The sequence below is a fragment of the Nanorana parkeri genome, unplaced genomic scaffold (assembly GCF_000935625.1).
Source record: "Nanorana parkeri isolate BGI_ZX_2015 unplaced genomic scaffold, ASM93562v1 scaffold1274, whole genome shotgun sequence".
NCBI lineage: Eukaryota > Metazoa > Chordata > Amphibia > Anura > Dicroglossidae > Nanorana > Nanorana parkeri.
Window position 1 is genome coordinate 21,473 of NW_017307542.1, and position 19,518 is coordinate 40,990.

The 19,518-nt window shown below is 42.1% G+C and overlaps 1 protein-coding gene across 1 annotated transcript; it reads right to left on the reverse strand.

Moving 5' to 3' along the window:
- Positions 1 to 12,192: 12,192 nt before the first annotated feature.
- Positions 12,193 to 12,617, reverse strand: LOC108797424 (histone H2A, sperm-like). Its single transcript, XM_018569013.1, has one exon. It carries the CDS (start codon positions 12,615 to 12,617, stop codon positions 12,198 to 12,200), a length of 420 nt encoding a protein of 139 aa, XP_018424515.1. The 3' UTR covers positions 12,193 to 12,197.
- Between the last annotated feature and the right edge of the window lie 6,901 nt (positions 12,618 to 19,518).

Genomic DNA, 19,518 nt, shown 5'->3' on the forward strand with positions numbered 1-19,518 from the left:
GCAGCTCAATCACGCTGCCCGCGGCGATCTTCATGGGACTGAGGAGCCGGAGAGCTGCCGCCAGCCAGAGGACTGCATTACCCAGAAGGCAGCCTGGCAGCAGCACAGCGTGACAAGGGAGGTGTGGCCGTGAGTTGACTGAGAGGGGTCCCGAGGTCCAGTCCAGATAACGTGAGGTGCTCCTTGGCGGGAATCAGGGTCCAACCTAGAAGAAAGAGAGTCGGGAGAGCTGCAGCCTGCAGGTACTGTGCTGTGACACTGTCAGTAAGTATATCACTCCCCTTCTTCTCCATGACTTATTCTGTACTGTAGAAGTCATGAAGAAGAACTACTGTGATATACTGATAGTAGTATCTGTGACACCTGTGTACCTCCTGCCTCCACACTAGTATGTAATCTAAAAGTTTGATCTCTATTATTAAATTATAGTAAAAAATATGTGGGGAGATGCTCACAGGGGACAGTATGGACTCCATACTGTCCCCAGTGAGCATCCCCCTAACATACTTTTTTTTTTTTTTTACTGTAATTTAAATAGAGATACAATTATTTTTTAAAACATCTCTAATTGATGATTTTCCTGATCCCCCACTGATATCTCCCTTGCGCAATGAGGAGAGAAAGCAGGGAAAGAAATCCACAGAAGCAGGCACCAGATGGAAACACTTTGTTGCATATGCTCTGTACTATTTAATGTCTGTTTTTGCCTTTTATTATTTAAATATTCAGGCTATTTCTTAAAGGGAAAGTAAATAAAAATGTAAGAAACATGCTTTATTGTAATTATGTATCATGCTTTTTAATAATTAAATGTACAGGCTTTGTTATTATACTGTGTGATATAGTGTATATGCCGCTGTATTATACTGTTTGATATACTGTATAGACCACGGTATTATACTGTGTGAACGAGCCCGGCCCTCGACTTGGAGCATTTTTGTAATTTTGGCCCACTGTGTATTTGAGTTTGACACCTCTGGTTTAAAGGATCATACTTAATGGCAACAATTATTGTAAGAAGACCTGGGGCACATGCCCTGGGTGTCCGGGTCTAGCAATGCCTGTGCTCTCTATAGTAGTTGGTGGATGAGAAGATGTCATGAAGTCAGTTTCTGGGTGTCCCCAGCCTTGGAGTGTGTAGCATGCTCTTTCCAGGGGTTGTCAAGTGTGTCTCCTCCCTGGGATTGACGAGAGGAGGGAAAGTCACATGTATTCTTTGAGGATTAACTAGCCTGAAGAAGCGCTCCTAAGGAAGCTCTGAATATGATGCGACACCATTATTGAACTTGGAAACAGAGAATTTCTGCTGTTCATTCTGCAAACAAAGAAAAGGTAATTAAGTGTAGTTGTTATGACATTAATCATCATTCAAAGAACATTCTGGTTTAAATGTAACTACTTCTGTAAAGAAGGGGGTTGACATTGGCTGTGCAGAGGATACGAGTATAGAGATGGAGAGCAGCAGCCAGGGTAGGACACCAAGATAAAGGGGTAGAGAATGATAGGTAAGAATGCTGTCAGGTGGGAGAAGCAAAGGTAGAGACCATGGCCGGCTGAAGCCTTGTCCTATTGTGACAAAAACAAAACACAAAGTCAGGCACACAGAGTTTAGAAGACCCAAAATCCCACCCTCCCATTGAGTATCTTTCTCTCTGCTGTCCCCCTGAACCACAGGTTACAGATCCATGTGCGTTAAGCTAAATTCTGGTGTTTTTGCACTTGGCAAATGCCTCTTTACAAAATAAGCCTGTAAGAAGAGGAAAGGTTTTTGGCATTATGCAGAAAGCTGGATAAACACATTACAGTACTATCTGATTTTATAATCTCACCACAATATATTTTAGGTTTACCAAAACTATTTAATGTGAGGACCTACCTAAACAATCCATTCAATTTGTATCTAGTTAAGCAGGCTTTTGCACTACATAGTTGTTGGTAGATCTAAGGAAGCTTTTAAAAGCTGACAGATGCATTGAGTGTTACCATCAAATTCTGGGAAACACTGACCAAATAACACACTGACAAAAGGGCACTTACCTTCCCCCAACATTTCAGTTGAGATTGATAACACAACTATCCATCCCTCCTCCAATGCCAGGGTCCTAGGTGTCATCCTTGACTCGGACCTCACCTTTCTTCCCCACATCCAATCACTATCCAAATCCTGCCGCCTTCACCTTCGTAACATCTCCAAAATACGCCCCTTCCTCACCAAGGAAACCGCAAAATTACTCATCCACTCCCTTGTTATCTCTCGTCTTGACTATTGTAACTCCCTCCTCATTGGCCTTCCATTACACAGGATATCTCCCCTTCAGTCTTTCATGAGTGCAGCTGCCAATTCACTAATGCAACTTAAAAGGTGAAACTAATATATGAGATAGACTCATTACATGCAAAGCAAGATAGTTCAAGCCTTGATTTGTCATAATTGTGATGATTATGGCTTACAGCTCATGAAAACTCCAAGAACCCCTAAATCCACAACCTCAAAAAAGTAGATTATTACATGCAATCAATAAAACAAGGATTGTACATAGAACAATATTGGACCTCTGAAAAGTACAAGCATGCATATGTACTCAGTACTTGGTTTGGGCCCCTTTTGCAGCACTTACTGCAATTACTTTTGCATGATATTCTAATTATTCGAGTTTCACCTGTATACTGTATGTCAACCTGTCTGGTTATTGTAATTTTCTATATATAATAAGTACAAATGCTGTCTTACTGCAATCATCAAAAAGTGCTGACAAGGGTTACCAGAAGGATTCAGCTAAACATCTTGTATTACCTTGTCAGAAAAGCGTATCCCTCACAAAACGGAACTTCAGCTCTGCAGAGACAGATTTAATTAGTTTTGTCTTAGCAGGAAATCCAACTGTAGGCTTCTGAGGTTTGAGACTACTTATAAAGAGATCAGCAATGCAAGTGTTGCTTATTATCCTAGCTCCCTTGCAATGTCTCTAATGATATTAACATGATAGAAATAATGCCAGTTTAGTTTCAAAGTAAAGGAGTTTACCTAACTTGTTCGCGCTGAAGTTATAACATTTTATTAAGTGCTCCCTGAGCTTATATTTAGAAATGGCAAAAAAATTTTTTTTGTACTTACTTTTTCAGCTTTAGGTCTCAGGAGACAATTCAATTTATTCAGTAAAGCTATGCAAAGAGCAGTGATGAGGTCAAAAGTGCACTAACCCATAGCAATCATTGAACTGAACTGATCCATAATGGGGTCCTTAAGGGAATGCCATTATTCTCGGCTCAGTAGATCGGGAGGTGAGCGAACACATACATGCGTTCGCTCATCTCTCGATCCTGTCACGGCTCTCTGCCGTGACAGGGGAGGGGCTTGATTGCCCCCTCCCCGCTCCAATCCACCAGCGCTGACTGGCGGAACAGACGGGGAGGGGGCGGGTACAGCTGGCTTTGCCTCTAGATAGGCAGTGCCAGCTGTCAGTCACGCAGCTGGGCGGATCCCGGCACAATTGTCGGGATCCGCTTCAGCTGCGGCATCTCAGTATAAGGAGAACTATGGGGAAAAGACTTAACCCCATAGTTCTCCTTTAAGACAGAGAGAGGTTGTGTTGCTGGTCCCTACTATAGGGGTGTTTTTAGGGTCCTAACACCTTGGGCACACTCAGACACCTAGACCAAAATGTTGTTTTTGCAGTATAGCATGACAAAAAGTAAGTGATATTGTTTCTCTATTTACTGATATTGAAACAAATCCTCTTTGATGGAATGTAAATAAGATTACTTAACTGAACATAAAAACTCAATATAGATTGCTCAACATTCCACATTACTAGAACGCCGAGCAATTGAATCTCCCGCCGTCTTATCGAGCAGAGGGGCGTGAGATGGGCGGAGCTATGAGCAGCAGTGGGCGCACCACTCCCGAGGAGAGGAGACGCCACTGACGGGGGAGGAGCTGCGAAGTCTGGCCGGACCGCAGCGAGGTAAGTCTGTGACAGCATCCCTGGCATACTCCTCATCGGCCGTACGAGGAGCGGCACACCAGCTTTCTTGCACCCTCGGCCATGCCCTGCACCACCCCGGGGACATGTACGTGTACCCCCTGCAGAGCCTACAGCCTGAGCTGAAGCAGCAGCAGCCCAAGCACCGCTGACACTTCCTCCTCACACCCTGCCCACTGCCAAGACGAGCATGTCAACCACCTCCAATCGGTGGTCCACACGTCATTCAAGCTCTCAGAGCAGGCCATCGTGCATAGCGGCCCGAGCATATCTGATGACCACCTGGGCCTGTACTGTAGTATACTGTATATCATTGTTTGCCAATGGACATTAATTTGTTTAGTGAAAAAGAAGTATGCAATGTGCAGAAATCAAGTAGTTAATTAAAAATACCACATTTTCGAATTGTCTACTTAAAAGGAGAACTATGAGGTGAGTGATTTCCACCCATCCTCATAGTTAGAGCCAACCTGTGACAAAGAAGTTGTCACAGGTCGGCTCTATTGATAGGGAAGTGAGCAGAAACATGCAGCGATCTGCTCACTTCCCGATCATCTACATGCAGTGAGCAGTGGCTGTCAGTCACCGCTCCCCACAGGGATTCCCCCCTCCTCTCGCCGATCTTCCGGCACTGAGTGGAGGAACGGATGGGGGAGGGGACGGGCATAGCTGGCTCTGCCTCTAGATAGGCAGAGCCCGCTGTCACTCACGTAGCTGGATGGATCTCGACAGTATTGTCGGGAATTTTCTCTGGCCCGCCTGATGATAATTAATTATCATTAGATCTGGCCCTGCCCGCCGGCAGCTCAATCACGCTGCCCGCGGCGATCTTCATGGGACTGAGGAGCCGGAGAGCTGCCGCCAGCCAGAGGACTGCATTACCCAGAAGGCAGCCTGGCAGCAGCACAGCGTGACAAGGGAGGTGTGGCCGTGAGTTGACTGAGAGGGGTCCCGAGGTCCAGTCCAGATAACGTGAGGTGCTCCTTGGCGGGAATCAGGGTCCAACCTAGAAGAAAGAGAGTCGGGAGAGCTGCAGCCTGCAGGTACTGTGCTGTGACACTGTCAGTAAGTATATCACTCCCCTTCTTCTCCATGACTTATTCTGTACTGTAGAAGTCATGAAGAAGAACTACTGTGATATACTGATAGTAGTATCTGTGACACCTGTGTACCTCCTGCCTCCACACTAGTATGTAATCTAAAAGTTTGATCTCTATTATTAAATTATAGTAAAAAATATGTGGGGAGATGCTCACAGGGGACAGTATGGACTCCATACTGTCCCCAGTGAGCATCCCCCTAACATACTTTTTTTTTTTTTTTACTGTAATTTAAATAGAGATACAATTATTTTTTAAAACATCTCTAATTGATGATTTTCCTGATCCCCCACTGATATCTCCCTTGCGCAATGAGGAGAGAAAGCAGGGAAAGAAATCCACAGAAGCAGGCACCAGATGGAAACACTTTGTTGCATATGCTCTGTACTATTTAATGTCTGTTTTTGCCTTTTATTATTTAAATATTCAGGCTATTTCTTAAAGGGAAAGTAAATAAAAATGTAAGAAACATGCTTTATTGTAATTATGTATCATGCTTTTTAATAATTAAATGTACAGGCTTTGTTATTATACTGTGTGATATAGTGTATATGCCGCTGTATTATACTGTTTGATATACTGTATAGACCACGGTATTATACTGTGTGAACGAGCCCGGCCCTCGACTTGGAGCATTTTTGTAATTTTGGCCCACTGTGTATTTGAGTTTGACACCTCTGGTTTAAAGGATCATACTTAATGGCAACAATTATTGTAAGAAGACCTGGGGCACATGCCCTGGGTGTCCGGGTCTAGCAATGCCTGTGCTCTCTATAGTAGTTGGTGGATGAGAAGATGTCATGAAGTCAGTTTCTGGGTGTCCCCAGCCTTGGAGTGTGTAGCATGCTCTTTCCAGGGGTTGTCAAGTGTGTCTCCTCCCTGGGATTGACGAGAGGAGGGAAAGTCACATGTATTCTTTGAGGATTAACTAGCCTGAAGAAGCGCTCCTAAGGAAGCTCTGAATATGATGCGACACCATTATTGAACTTGGAAACAGAGAATTTCTGCTGTTCATTCTGCAAACAAAGAAAAGGTAATTAAGTGTAGTTGTTATGACATTAATCATCATTCAAAGAACATTCTGGTTTAAATGTAACTACTTCTGTAAAGAAGGGGGTTGACATTGGCTGTGCAGAGGATACGAGTATAGAGATGGAGAGCAGCAGCCAGGGTAGGACACCAAGATAAAGGGGTAGAGAATGATAGGTAAGAATGCTGTCAGGTGGGAGAAGCAAAGGTAGAGACCATGGCCGGCTGAAGCCTTGTCCTATTGTGACAAAAACAAAACACAAAGTCAGGCACACAGAGTTTAGAAGACCCAAAATCCCACCCTCCCATTGAGTATCTTTCTCTCTGCTGTCCCCCTGAACCACAGGTTACAGATCCATGTGCGTTAAGCTAAATTCTGGTGTTTTTGCACTTGGCAAATGCCTCTTTACAAAATAAGCCTGTAAGAAGAGGAAAGGTTTTTGGCATTATGCAGAAAGCTGGATAAACACATTACAGTACTATCTGATTTTATAATCTCACCACAATATATTTTAGGTTTACCAAAACTATTTAATGTGAGGACCTACCTAAACAATCCATTCAATTTGTATCTAGTTAAGCAGGCTTTTGCACTACATAGTTGTTGGTAGATCTAAGGAAGCTTTTAAAAGCTGACAGATGCATTGAGTGTTACCATCAAATTCTGGGAAACACTGACCAAATAACACACTGACAAAAGGGCACTTACCTTCCCCCAACATTTCAGTTGAGATTGATAACACAACTATCCATCCCTCCTCCAATGCCAGGGTCCTAGGTGTCATCCTTGACTCGGACCTCACCTTTCTTCCCCACATCCAATCACTATCCAAATCCTGCCGCCTTCACCTTCGTAACATCTCCAAAATACGCCCCTTCCTCACCAAGGAAACCGCAAAATTACTCATCCACTCCCTTGTTATCTCTCGTCTTGACTATTGTAACTCCCTCCTCATTGGCCTTCCATTACACAGGATATCTCCCCTTCAGTCTTTCATGAGTGCAGCTGCCAGACTCATCCACTTGACCAACCGCTCAGTGTCTGCAACCCCCCTCTGCCAATCCCTGCACTGGCTTCCACTCGCCCAGAGGATAAAATTCAAAATATTAACAGTCACTTATGAAGCCATCCACAACTCTGCCCCCGGATATATCTCAGACCTTGTCTCAAAATATCACCCTAACCGTCCACTCCGCTCTTCCCTAGACCTCCTGCTTTCCAGCTCCCTAGTACACTCCTCCCATACTCGCCTCCAGGACTTCTCTAGAGTCTCTCTCATCCTCTGGAACTCTTTACCCCAACCTGTCCGTCTATCTCCCATGATGACTGTCTTTAGGCGTTCCCTGAATACTTTTCTCTTCAGGGAAGCCTATCCCACCTCAACCTAACCACTGAACCATCACATTCTCAAACAATTCATCCCCACACAGCTACCTCCTCATGTATCATTTCCCCCTCCTCTTTCAGATTGTAAGCCCTCAGGGGCAGGGCCCTCCTTACCATCCTGTCTTGAATTGTATTGTAATTGTAATGTCTTCCTTACATTGTAAAGCGCTGCGCAAACTGTTGGCGTATATAAATACTATGTAATAATAATAATGTGTGGAGAAAAGTGGTCAGTGTGGTACCTAGACTTTGACACACTCTGTGCTAATTGGACTCTATGAATTACTGAACTTTGCTCTAAAAGGCCCGATAGTTGAATGAAATGAATAATAGTTTTTGTTTGTTTGTTAGAAAGCTGGCTATTTCAAAGGCTTATAAACACTGCCATAATGAACAACAGTGCTACTCAGTTGGAAGGTTTCTGATGGTGACTCTTGTTAACCAACATGAACAGATTCACAATTTCCACAATTTTTGCTCCCTGTAGTGTAGTGACATAGGGACTGATGGATGGAATCACAACTCACTGGGGAACTAGGCATCCCTTCTTATCTGGTAAACATTGTCAGTAAAATTAAAAGTCTCATTAATGGAGACCATCCACACCTAACTCTTCCCCACATTAAGAAAACAGGATTTTGCAAAATCAGTTGCTTGGAGATCCTTAAGGACACAGGATCAATAGCAATTCTGGCATAATTGGGTTCATCTGCTGTCTTTAGGAGGAATTGACTACTTGCAAACAAAAAAGCTGTTGACTACCCAGGTATAACACACTCCCAGTATGCTTCAGGTTTGTAGAAATGCAGTAGATCGCAAAAACAGAGGGGACCTATGTCCCTTAATGAATTCCAAGAAACACATTTTATGCGAAGTACAAAAACCCTGTTTTCTTTAAAGGGACACACAGTCATTCTGGTAAATCTGAAAAACTTGGGTCATCCAAAAGTCCAACTGCAGTTTGGGCAACACAGCAAAACACACACTAATAGGGCACATAATGCAACAGTGTTGTTGGGGCTACCCGCAGCTTAGAGAGCTGCTTGAGGACGTTTCATCAAAAGATGGCAGAACTTCCCTCTGGTAAAACCTAGAGAATATGTGAACAGAGGACCAGGTGTCAAAATCCCTTGCAATCACAAGTGCCTAGGACTGTGGCTGGCATCTGTCATTAGGATCAAGAGAGAGGGATGAAGGAGTTCTCTAACCCCAGAGCTTGATTCCTAGGACAACCAGGCCAGGGATTACCTGATCTTCTGTGTCAGGTGTATCGGTTCATTAAGAGACTGAACGGATTTGTCCCATAACAGAATGTTTGAGTTTTTGGGGTTCTGGAACAGAACTGGGTAAACTGAAATACCTTGAAGGAGTTACCATAAGTCCCAGAACTCTCATTCAAAATTTTAGAGTCGAACGGCTCCTGGATTACAATAACCGAATTTGGGAGCAGAAATAAATTTTTCACGAGGAACAAAAACTCTGACCTGAGCTCTATCCATTACAAGACTCAGATATTCCGCCTGGTGGCTTGGTTCAAACACTGATTTCTGGAAATTCAGTATCCAACCAATGCCTGTTGGGGACTGTTCCTACAAGAGGAGATCGTCCAGATATCGGTCTATGGGGGGCCCATGGGAACATAAGGCTAGTACAGGGGCTAGAACCTTGTTGAACACTCAGGGTGTTGCAGAGAGGCCAAATGGTAGGTCTACAAACTGGTAATGTTGAGCACCCATAGCAAAAAGGAGGAAGCGTTGATGTTTAGAAAGATGGAAACATACAAGTATGAATCATCTATGACTGAGTGTACAGAGGATATAAAGGCTTCCTGATAAAAGTTATGGTGGAGTTCATGCAAAACTTTTGAATTGCATAAAGACGTTTAGAATGAAAATCCAGAATGGTGCAAATTACCCCTTTTGGAACAGCGAAAAGTAAAAATATACTAAGAAAAAAAAAGAAAGCTGTGTGAACTTTTCTCATTCGAGAAAAGACATCCATCCTCCTAGGCCACTAGCAAAACAACTGATGCAGGCTGGGAGTGGGAGGTATTATGCATGACTGGCAAACAGCTTTTGTTTGCCTGTGTCCAATTCCTACTAAATTTTGGTATGAAGTGCTCAACATATTTTTAATGTTGCAAAGCACGGAGAAAACTATCTTGTGTTTATTCTAAGCCTGTCTTACATTTTGCTTTATGCAAAAAACATGCTTCCCGAGATCCAGTTTGTATGGAGAATATGTCTACACTCTGCCACGGTTACTAAAGGCCACGGGTAATGCATTACCATGTCTAATAAGAGACTCCATGTCCCCATTGCATCTTTCCCCTGCTCAGTGTATGCATTGCCATTGTTTGAATAATTTACTGTATGATCTTTCACTTGGGCCACTCTGAGCAGAGTAGGAGGAAAGTATTTTCTACTCTTTTAGGGGGCAAGCTACCAATTTAGGGATGCAAAGTGGAAAAGTCCTCTCTTTCAGCCCTCAGCTCCAAAAGAGGAGGGGGGGGGGGGGGGGAGGAAAGGAGGTGCAATCAAAAGGCACTTGGCCTGGAGTAATAAAGTATCCAGTCCGTTTGGAATATTACAGCTTTGGGAAAATGTATTTAACTTGAAATCAAACAGTTTACTTCCATAAACTGTTTCCTCTTGCAGTCTATTGTTTTAAAATTGCCTAATGGATTCCCACTAAGCTGATTTGATTATATCAAGGGATTGTTTGTGATTGCAGGAAACGTGCCATTACAGTGCCTGTGTGTACAGCGCATTTTTTCCTGAATAAGTGATTAGGTCTAAATGTAGTTTGTGGGTATGAGTCAATACTTCCTGGAGACTCATTAATAAATAAGACCAGTCGTCAAGTGGTGCAGTCTGATGACACCATCACACTATTCTGCATACAGTCTACTGGTCTTCAGGCACACACTTGAAAAGAGAAGTCCATAAAAAAAAAAAATGTAGCATTTCATTCCCTTGTAAGCTCAGCTATGAAAAGAACCCGATTGGTTGTTATAGGCATCAGACAGTTCCTTTCAGATAGTATAGGTCAGATGTCAAATGTTTCAAATCTACATAGGCAGGCAGTGTCTGTTCGTCAGGAAGGAAAAAAGCAGCACTAGTACAAGTTTGTGAACGCATCTATATATGGTCTGTGCAAAGGTGAAACTTTGGCTTAAGATGGAATATAAATCTAGACTCACACTGATGTGCAAGTTTCTTAATCTAAAAGTCTAGTTTTACAGCATACTCTTCTGCCATACACGAAAAAGGTGCACTGGATGCAGATACAAGTTGATGTCCTGTATGCCTTGCAAACTGCCCTCTTCAAGAGATGGAAAGAATTTCCAAATTACCTGTTAAGAACACTAGATAGGTAGGTTATTCTTTTCCAGACTTGTGCCAAGAGTAATATAAATATTCTTCTTCTTCAAAAAAAAAAAAAAAAAAAGTATTACAACACCAGCATACTTTTTTTGTTTTACATTTTGACTGGTGGAGGCATACCTGCAGCCACAATTGAATATAAACAAGACACAGGAGGGTTTCCCTTGACTTACACACGGACTGCCATTTGGTAAAAAGGTCGGTTTAAAAAAAAAAAAAACCCCCACAAAGTGCCTGGATTTACTACAAATACCAATTTGCAGAAACCACTTCACATAACCCAAAATTCCACTAGTGTAACTTTAAGAGGAAAGTATTGGTAGTAAGGCAGGCTTGTTTTCTTAATTTCCACTAATTTACCCGTGGCATTGCTTGTTCATCTGGATTTTGCAAAAAAACACAAGATGACTTATCAAGTAGTGAAAGGTGACAGCCAGTTATATGCATAAAAGCCACCAATGGGAAATTCCATACTCAATATCTTGCCTCCAACCTTGAATAATCCACAACCAAGTAAGACTTTGTGTTACGGTGGTACCATACTTTTATCCCAATTGGTTACCCATTTGTACTTTTCACCCCATATGCCACAGGCTTATGTAGACAGTGTTGCCAAGGGGGAGGGGAGAAACACCATCTGCTGAAAATTATAGGTTTACCAGATATCTCCGCCTGATCTAGAATGTGATTTTGCAGTTCTCCTGCTCAGTAATTTTTGTAGAACATTTGTTTTGCAAGACGTGTGATGGAGTCATATTCTGGAGGAGGGTTTTAGAACACCTAGCTCCTAGTACTCTAGTGACAGAAGAGCTTGGTATTGACAGTAACAGGAGTCTGAACTAGCTTTTGAAGGCTTTTACCTATTTCTCAGTTTTGACCCCAATGTCATGCACTCCTCAGCAACCACTGCAGTTTCCTGAAATCATTTTTCTTTTTAATTCACCCCCATAAGAGTCAAAAAGCCATTGAAATATTCTACCATGAACTACTTAGATAAATATTAGAATGCCCAACAGCCAGCAAGTCAGGTTGCCTTTGATTTACTACCACCAAATATCCTAGGACTTTTTACTTAGAGGGATGAGACTCACATGGTCAGACTAAATATCATTGTGGAGCCAGTATCCTTTCACAGGTTACCCCCAAGGGAGGCTGAAATACAAACATCTCACCAACATCACTTGAAGGGCTGTGTAACATGCAAGAAGGCTGCACCACGTCTAGAAAAAAAATAGTTTATTTAAATTTAAAAAAAGTAATTTTACTTTGTCAACACAAAAGTTAAATATGGTAAACTAGTCCCTGTAACAGTTCAAAACTCCTGAGACTCAGCAGCTTTAGGTTCTTGAGAGGAAGAGCCTTTCATGGTCTTCTTAGGCAACAGCACAGCTTGGATGTTGGGCAAAACTCCTCCATCTGCAATGGTGACACCATCAAACAGCTTGGCCAGTTCCTCATCATTCCTGACAGCCAGTTGGATGTGTCTGGGTAAGATGCGAGATTTCTTGTTGTCTCTGGCTGCATTTCCTGACAGCTCCAGGACCTCAGCACACAGGTATTCCAAAATGGCTGCCAAATAGATGCCAGCTCCAGAGCCAATCCTCTCTGCATAGTGTCCCTTCTTCAGGAAGCGGTGGATGCGACCCACTGGGAACTGGAGACCCGCCTTAGCCGACTTGGAAGACTTGCCAGCTGCAGGCTTCTGTTGGACCTTCTTACCACGACCAGACATTCTGAGAATGGGGAGGAGGAAAAAATAAAAAAGTTAATAGAAATGCCCACCAACCAGTTTCTTAAATTAAAAATAACCCACTGCAGGCTATGGGGCCAGTTACGGATGGGGAATTGTGGCATGGCAGAGTGTACCGTTTGGCCATATAATGCACACCCTGCTATGAAAGTCAACACAGTTATACATTGGCATTCCTGACATTGAGGTGGTTATTCATGATGTAGCCGAAGGATCCAGCTGTAGCTTCAGCTGATCCTTCGGCCGCCTATTCACTATAGCCCGTACAGCAGCCGAGCTGAACCCCTATGCTTCGGCTCAGCCGAGCCGTATACACAGCCGAAGTGTGGAGAAAAGTCGGCTGAAGCCAACCTTCACACAAATGACAGCTGGGTGGAGCCAGCCATGATCTCACGTCTTGCTCCGCCCAGTTGTATTGACATATCAGCATCCCCAAATGACCTGGGGATGCTGATCTGTCATTAAACAACTGGGTGGAGCCAGCCATGTTGTCACAGCTGGCTCCACCCAGTTATTTATTTGTCGGGACCTGCAAGAATACTCTAGCTGGTGCAAGCCATTAGGAAACAGTTAAGCTGAGCTAGTGGCAATGTCACAGCTAGCTCCACCCCATTGGTTTTTATTTTGCCGGCATCTGTCACATGCTTAATTATGCAGCTGGAGTTTGTCATGTGTGGTCAGGTCAGCGTATGTTTTTTAAAGTAATTTTTTCCTTTAGCGTAGCATTTGGCAATTCACTTACTGCCGTTTGGCCCCTATGAGAGTAGGGGCAAACGGCAGTGAGTGAGCTGCTGGAGCTTCGGCTCAGCCAATCCATATGTTGGATCGGCTGAGTCGAACTCCTTCTGCACTTGGCTCAGCCAAACATGCATAGCATGTTTGGCTGACCAGAGGCAGCCGATGTACGGCTGAAATGAATAGCTGAACAGCGTTCAGGTCAGTTATTCACTCTGCTACCTTTGACAGCTAAGGGAATAACCCCCTTAATGTTAAACTCTTCAACTGTACAAGAGTTTTAAATGTTTTATTAAAGCACCTGCAAATGCCCCTACAGCAAAATGTTTCCCAGCACACTCACCAGCCAGCAAGCAAAACAACTTGTCTCGCCGCTAAGGTTAAAAACAGAGCTTTAGATACACATTTTCTGCAGAAGATGTGAAAGCCGCGCCAAGGCACCTCTATATAGTGCGATCCTAGCTCTAAAACTATGAGAGTTTCCCATCTTGGAGCAGTCTCCCATCTAAGGACCCCACACATCACAATGACAGCTGAGACCCCCCCCCCATTCATCACTGCACCAAATCAGTCAAGCAAAACAAATGGCAAATGCACTCATCAATTTGTTACTAGTTTTACAGCAAGGTGCACATGGAAGGGCTTTCACATATTCTGCTGAAGAAGTGTATCTAAACCTCTGTTTTTAACCTTAGCTTTGAGACAAGTTTTTTTGCATGCTGGCGAGTGTGCTGGGAAACTTTTTGCTGTTAGCGTTTAAAGCCCTTCTATGGGCACCTTGCTGTAAAGCTGGTAACAAATTGATGAGTGCATTTACCATTTGTTTTGCTCAAATGCCCCTACAGGAGCCCCTTAAACACCCAAAAAGCTCAAGAAATGGATATGCAGCTGTTTAACCCATTCTCTCCATATCAGCATGACAAGCAGGCTCAATAACTTAAAAGGTGCCCATACACCTTACAATTATCTGCAGATTTTCTGTGGTCAGATGGAAAAAGTGCAACAGATTGGCCCAGGTGGAGATTACTCCATCCACACAGTTGGAGATTACTCCATCCACACAGTTAAGTGCAGATGGAGGAATCTGTTGAACCTTTTCCATCTGACCACAGAAAAGCTGCAGACAGACACTTGTAAAACTCATCACACAGCTAGTCTATTACTCTAAAAATATACCATATAGCCAGAACCAGCATTAGGTTAGCCACACACACGGTCATCCAGTGGCTAGGTGAACATATCAAAGTGCACCCCTCCCAGGGTGAAATCAGGACAGACAGAAACACTGCCAAGGACCCAAGACGTAAACCTAAAAAAAAAAAAAAAAAAAAACCACAACACACACACACACACACACACACACACACACACACACACACCAAACCACACACTCATCTGACATTACAAGTGATGAATATTGCTTTAAAGCAACCCCAACCCACCATTCAGCATGTTAGAGTGCACATATATTTAATAGATTTATATTTCAGTTTACACCAAAGATGTAAATGCAGGCTTCAGCAACACAAAAACTATCTCCATCACACAAATAAGAGCCTAGACTGAGACATTGGCTTGCATCACATTACTGTGAGTTACTATCTACACAATTTCAAACAGCATAATTGAGACAAAAAATCATCCATGTAACCTTAGGTTAACACATACAAAGCGGAACCATTGGAAAACTAACACAGAGCGCTAGGCAGTAAACACTCCATCAGTCTACACATCTGACCTGCTAGCTCCCAACCTCTTCTCAGTAAGACAGCCTGCACAAGTTCCTCTCATTATCTGTGATATTTATACCATGCTAATTGCATAATATGAGAGGGGGAGAGCACAATGGGGGACATAAAAAAAAAAAAAGCAAATTAGCATCACAATTAGATACAAATGAGGCTGATTTTATTCAGCAAAGTCTATGGGACAATTTTTCTGTGTATTTGTAAAGCTGGCCTTACACCTATAGATTATAGGTACCTGAATACCGGAACAATGCCTGCATCCAAGCAGATTGTTCAGGCATTGTGACAGCCAGTAGGGCTGATTAGCAAGATCCTGAAGCTTGGCCCAGTGGGAGATTCCTCCATTCACACAGTTTAGCGTAGATGGAGGAATCTGTTGTATTTTTTTCCATCTGACCATAGAAAATCTGCAGAAAATCTATAGGTGTATGGCCAACTTTATACTTGCCTGGAATCCTGGGCAGCCAGCTGGGACAGATTTATTACTGAAGGTGAGATAGATTCTCAGGCCAAACATGCGCACAATTAAGAAATGGTTAGAGTCAGGTTTTATTCGGCTGCAGTGCTACCTTAACTATCATTCGGCTGCAGTGCTACCTTAACTATGGTTCACACCTGAGCTTTTTTTGCGTGTTTCCGCGCAAAACACAAAAGTCAATGCATTCCAATGTGAAACATTCACACCTGCGTGACAAAAACGTGCAATGCGAGAAAAGGCACATTTTGCGGGTGCTTGCCGCGCAACCTAATTGTGGTTGTAGCGGCTTTTTTTGAGCGTAGCCGTGCAATTTCAAGGTGTTATTTTAATGGGCATTTCACATACATTTTCATTTGTTTTTATGTGTATAGTACAAAAGCAGAATTGTGTGTGTTTAGCCCAATAGAATTTTAAATGGGAGCACCTGAAAAATACGCTTTTCAAGCGTTTTTTTTTAGATGCTCCCATTAAAGTCTGTGAGGCCAGAATGCTTGATTCTGCCTGTAAAGATGTTCATTTACTATTTTGAGCTACAGGCATTTTGCTACAAGTGACAGAACGCGCAGATGTGAACAGGGGCCAATGGGATTCCTTTGGTTGAGCGATGTAACTCAATTTAGCTCCAAACCTCCTAGGTGTGAATTCGGCATATGAGCAGCAGGGGTAGGAATTTCTGAATGAAGCTGAACTCAGTAAATCTGTCTCACTACTCCTGTTTAGTATCGCCTTGCTGTTCAGAATTGATAAATGTCCCACACATCCTCTGTTGATATATATTAGGTTAAAACTACATAGACGACTATTGATTGTGTAACTGTGTGTGATCATGTGTGAATTATCTGTGATTGTTCTTCCTCTAATCCAACTTTAAAAAGGGGCGAGCAAATCATTCAGGAACATTTATCAAGCAACTCATTAACATAAGTAGACACAAATTTGGTAGACTGTCATTTATCAAAGTATAGGTGACAATTTTTGCTGTGCAGTTGCAAACTCTTCTGTATTCTGCACGGTTACTTTAGAGTAGCAGAGGAAAGACCTGATGCATGAAGCTAAATTCTTAGGGCCTATTCATAACACATTGCAATGTGCTGCAGCATGCGCATTTTTGTGCATTGACACAAGTTGCATTGCACAACTCATTCAAAATGAAAGGGCTGTGACGCTCCTCAAAGCTTTAAAGACAAGTGCTGTCTGCATTTTTTTTTCACAGTGCAATGCACAGGACTCCATGCTGTGATGCAGCATATGTGCGTTGTGGTGACACTTGCATTTACCACACCTTACGAAATGCAATTGATGTGAATGAGCCCAAATAGTACATTTGTTTTATAATCTGTCTCAGTGCTGATGTTTAGCATTGTCTTGCTGTGAAACAAAAGTGATCAATTTCACTGTATGAATTTATAGATCACACAAACTCACAAATAGAAGTGACCCTATGCATGTATGTGACTAGTCACAGTTACTATTTTAGAGTACTTGGAACACAGCGCTAGAGATAAAGTCAACAAAATATGTGTAAATATTCACAGATTGGGTTGAGTGATCAGTGGATATCAATGTATAAATTATGTGTATTCGAAACAGTCATAAAAAGTAAACGAAAAAGATGGTTTGTATCACTATGTGAACAACATAAAGTGTAGCCTATGGCTAATAGATATAAATGACATTCAAACGTAAGTGAATAATCGTGATGAACTTAGATGACAAAGAATAAATAGTAAAATTGAATAATAATAAATAGATAAAATCAGCTTCGATTAAGATTAAGTAATAATAGATGATAGTAGATGGATAAAATCAGCTTTGGTTAGTGAATATAATACGGCATTACGACTTCATTGGAAATATATAACACAGTATCAGAAAAAACGTCTCAAAAAGATTACAGTGAATAATCTGTGACAGTTTTTTCAAAAAAGCTGAAACAAAAAAAAGATAGCATTCAGTGATCTATATTTATATTAATCTTGAATTGTTTCTTTAAATAAGTGAAGGCGATGCCAGAGGCAACAATGTTCAATGGGCGATATGAAGAGTAGATCTCAAAAAATAGGCAATGTAAGAGCAGGACAGGGGGGGTTTAGAAGACGGATGATTGTTAGTTCCTATCTCCTTAGTCCGACAGCCCCCTTAGTAATGGGTACTCACCGGGTTACGGTGGATATGCGCAAATATCAGGGTCTTGACGATATGGTATCCGGTCCCGTCCTGCCTTCGAGTATGTTCTTCCCGCGTTAGAATCGGGCAGTAGGAGAGATGTTTTCCGGCTGTAGTGCTGGAGCTGTCTTTCAGGCCCAGGGACCGCTTAGCCTAGGCGTATTACTAACGAACTTTCTCTCCGGAATCAACAGGGTTATGAGGGTTTAAAAGCAGAAAGACCTGTGCGGTAACAATAGTCTCCAGCTGAACTCCGGACACTTCCTCGGCACTTTCTCCTCTTCCTCGGATTTCACACTCAGCTCTCCGCTACAACTTCCAACTCTCCGCAAACTTTACAAACTTTTCTCCCCCGCTCTCCGCCAAGTGTGCCGATCAGAGCTGCTCCTCCCGCGGGTCACCGCTCCTCTGTCATTTCTCCGCCCGCCAGCCAGCGCACACAGCCCCTGGGATGAGATCTACTCTTCATATCGCCCATTGAACATTGTAGCCTCTGGCATCGCCTTCACTTATTTAAAGAAACAATTCAAGATTAATATAAATATAGATCACTGAATGCTATCTTTTTTTTGTTTCAGCTTTTTTGAAAAAACTGTCACAGATTATTCACTGTAATCTTTTTGAGACGTTTTTTCTGATACTGTGTTATATATTTCCAATGAAGTCGTAATGCCGTATTATATTCACTAACCAAAGCTGATTTTATCCATCTACTATCATCTATTATTACTTAATCTTAATCGAAGCTGATTTTATCTATTTATTATTATTCAATTTTACTATTTATTCTTTGTCATCTAAGTTCATCACGATTATTCACTTACGTTTGAATGTCATTTATATCTATTAGCCATAGGCTACACTTTATGTTGTTCACATAGTGATACAAACCATCTTTTTCGTTTACTTTTTATGACTGTTTCGAATACACATAATTTATACATTGATATCCACTGATCACTCAACCCAATCTGTGAATATTTACACATATTTTGTTGACTTTATCTCTAGCGCTGTGTTCCAAGTACTCTATCTATCTAAAGGCGGTTCACCTCCTTTATTTTCATAGCTGCTTTTTGATACAAGTACAATTTAGCCATATCCAGGAGCGCAGATTTATTTTTCCTATACAGTTACTATTTTACTACCTGCAAAGGTGAGTGCACAGAAAATATTATTTGTGAAAGGGGTGATAACATTTCTTGTTGCCTATAGCAACTTATCAACTTCCAACGTGTATATAACCTGTAATAAAAAAATGTGACAAACATGGCAAAGCAAAAAAACACACATGCACCAACACCTGTCAATTAAGTCCGTGGGGTAAACCCACACAGGCAGAGAAAGAACATGCAGATAGTGTCATGACTGGGATTTGAACCAGAGACCAATCACTGCAAGGCAGGCGTGCTAACCACTAAGCCACTGGGCTGTCCATTATAATCTGTTTTTCAAGCACCAGTGTTATGGGATTTTGTACGCTGACTATGCATAGGCACACGAAGCATGTATAGTTCAATACTTCAGTCTGTACGGTTCACTAATGGCATTAAAAATTTAAGATTATTTACAGTCTGCTTTGAATATATAGACCTTGATGTGTTTTTTTCTGCTTGTTTTATATACATACAGTATTATTGCTAACAGCTTAGATAGACCCACAAGCATAAAAAAAAAAGAAATCACATTTATGGCTCAGCTGGTGCACATTCAGATGCTAATGTGTACATTCTATAGAAAACCACCATTGTAATTA

Excerpts from the sequence above, each read along its gene's own strand:
- LOC108797424 (XM_018569013.1), bottom strand. The coding sequence starts at position 12,617 with ATGTCTGGTCGTGGTAAGAAGGTCCAACAGAAGCCTGCAGCTGGCAAG.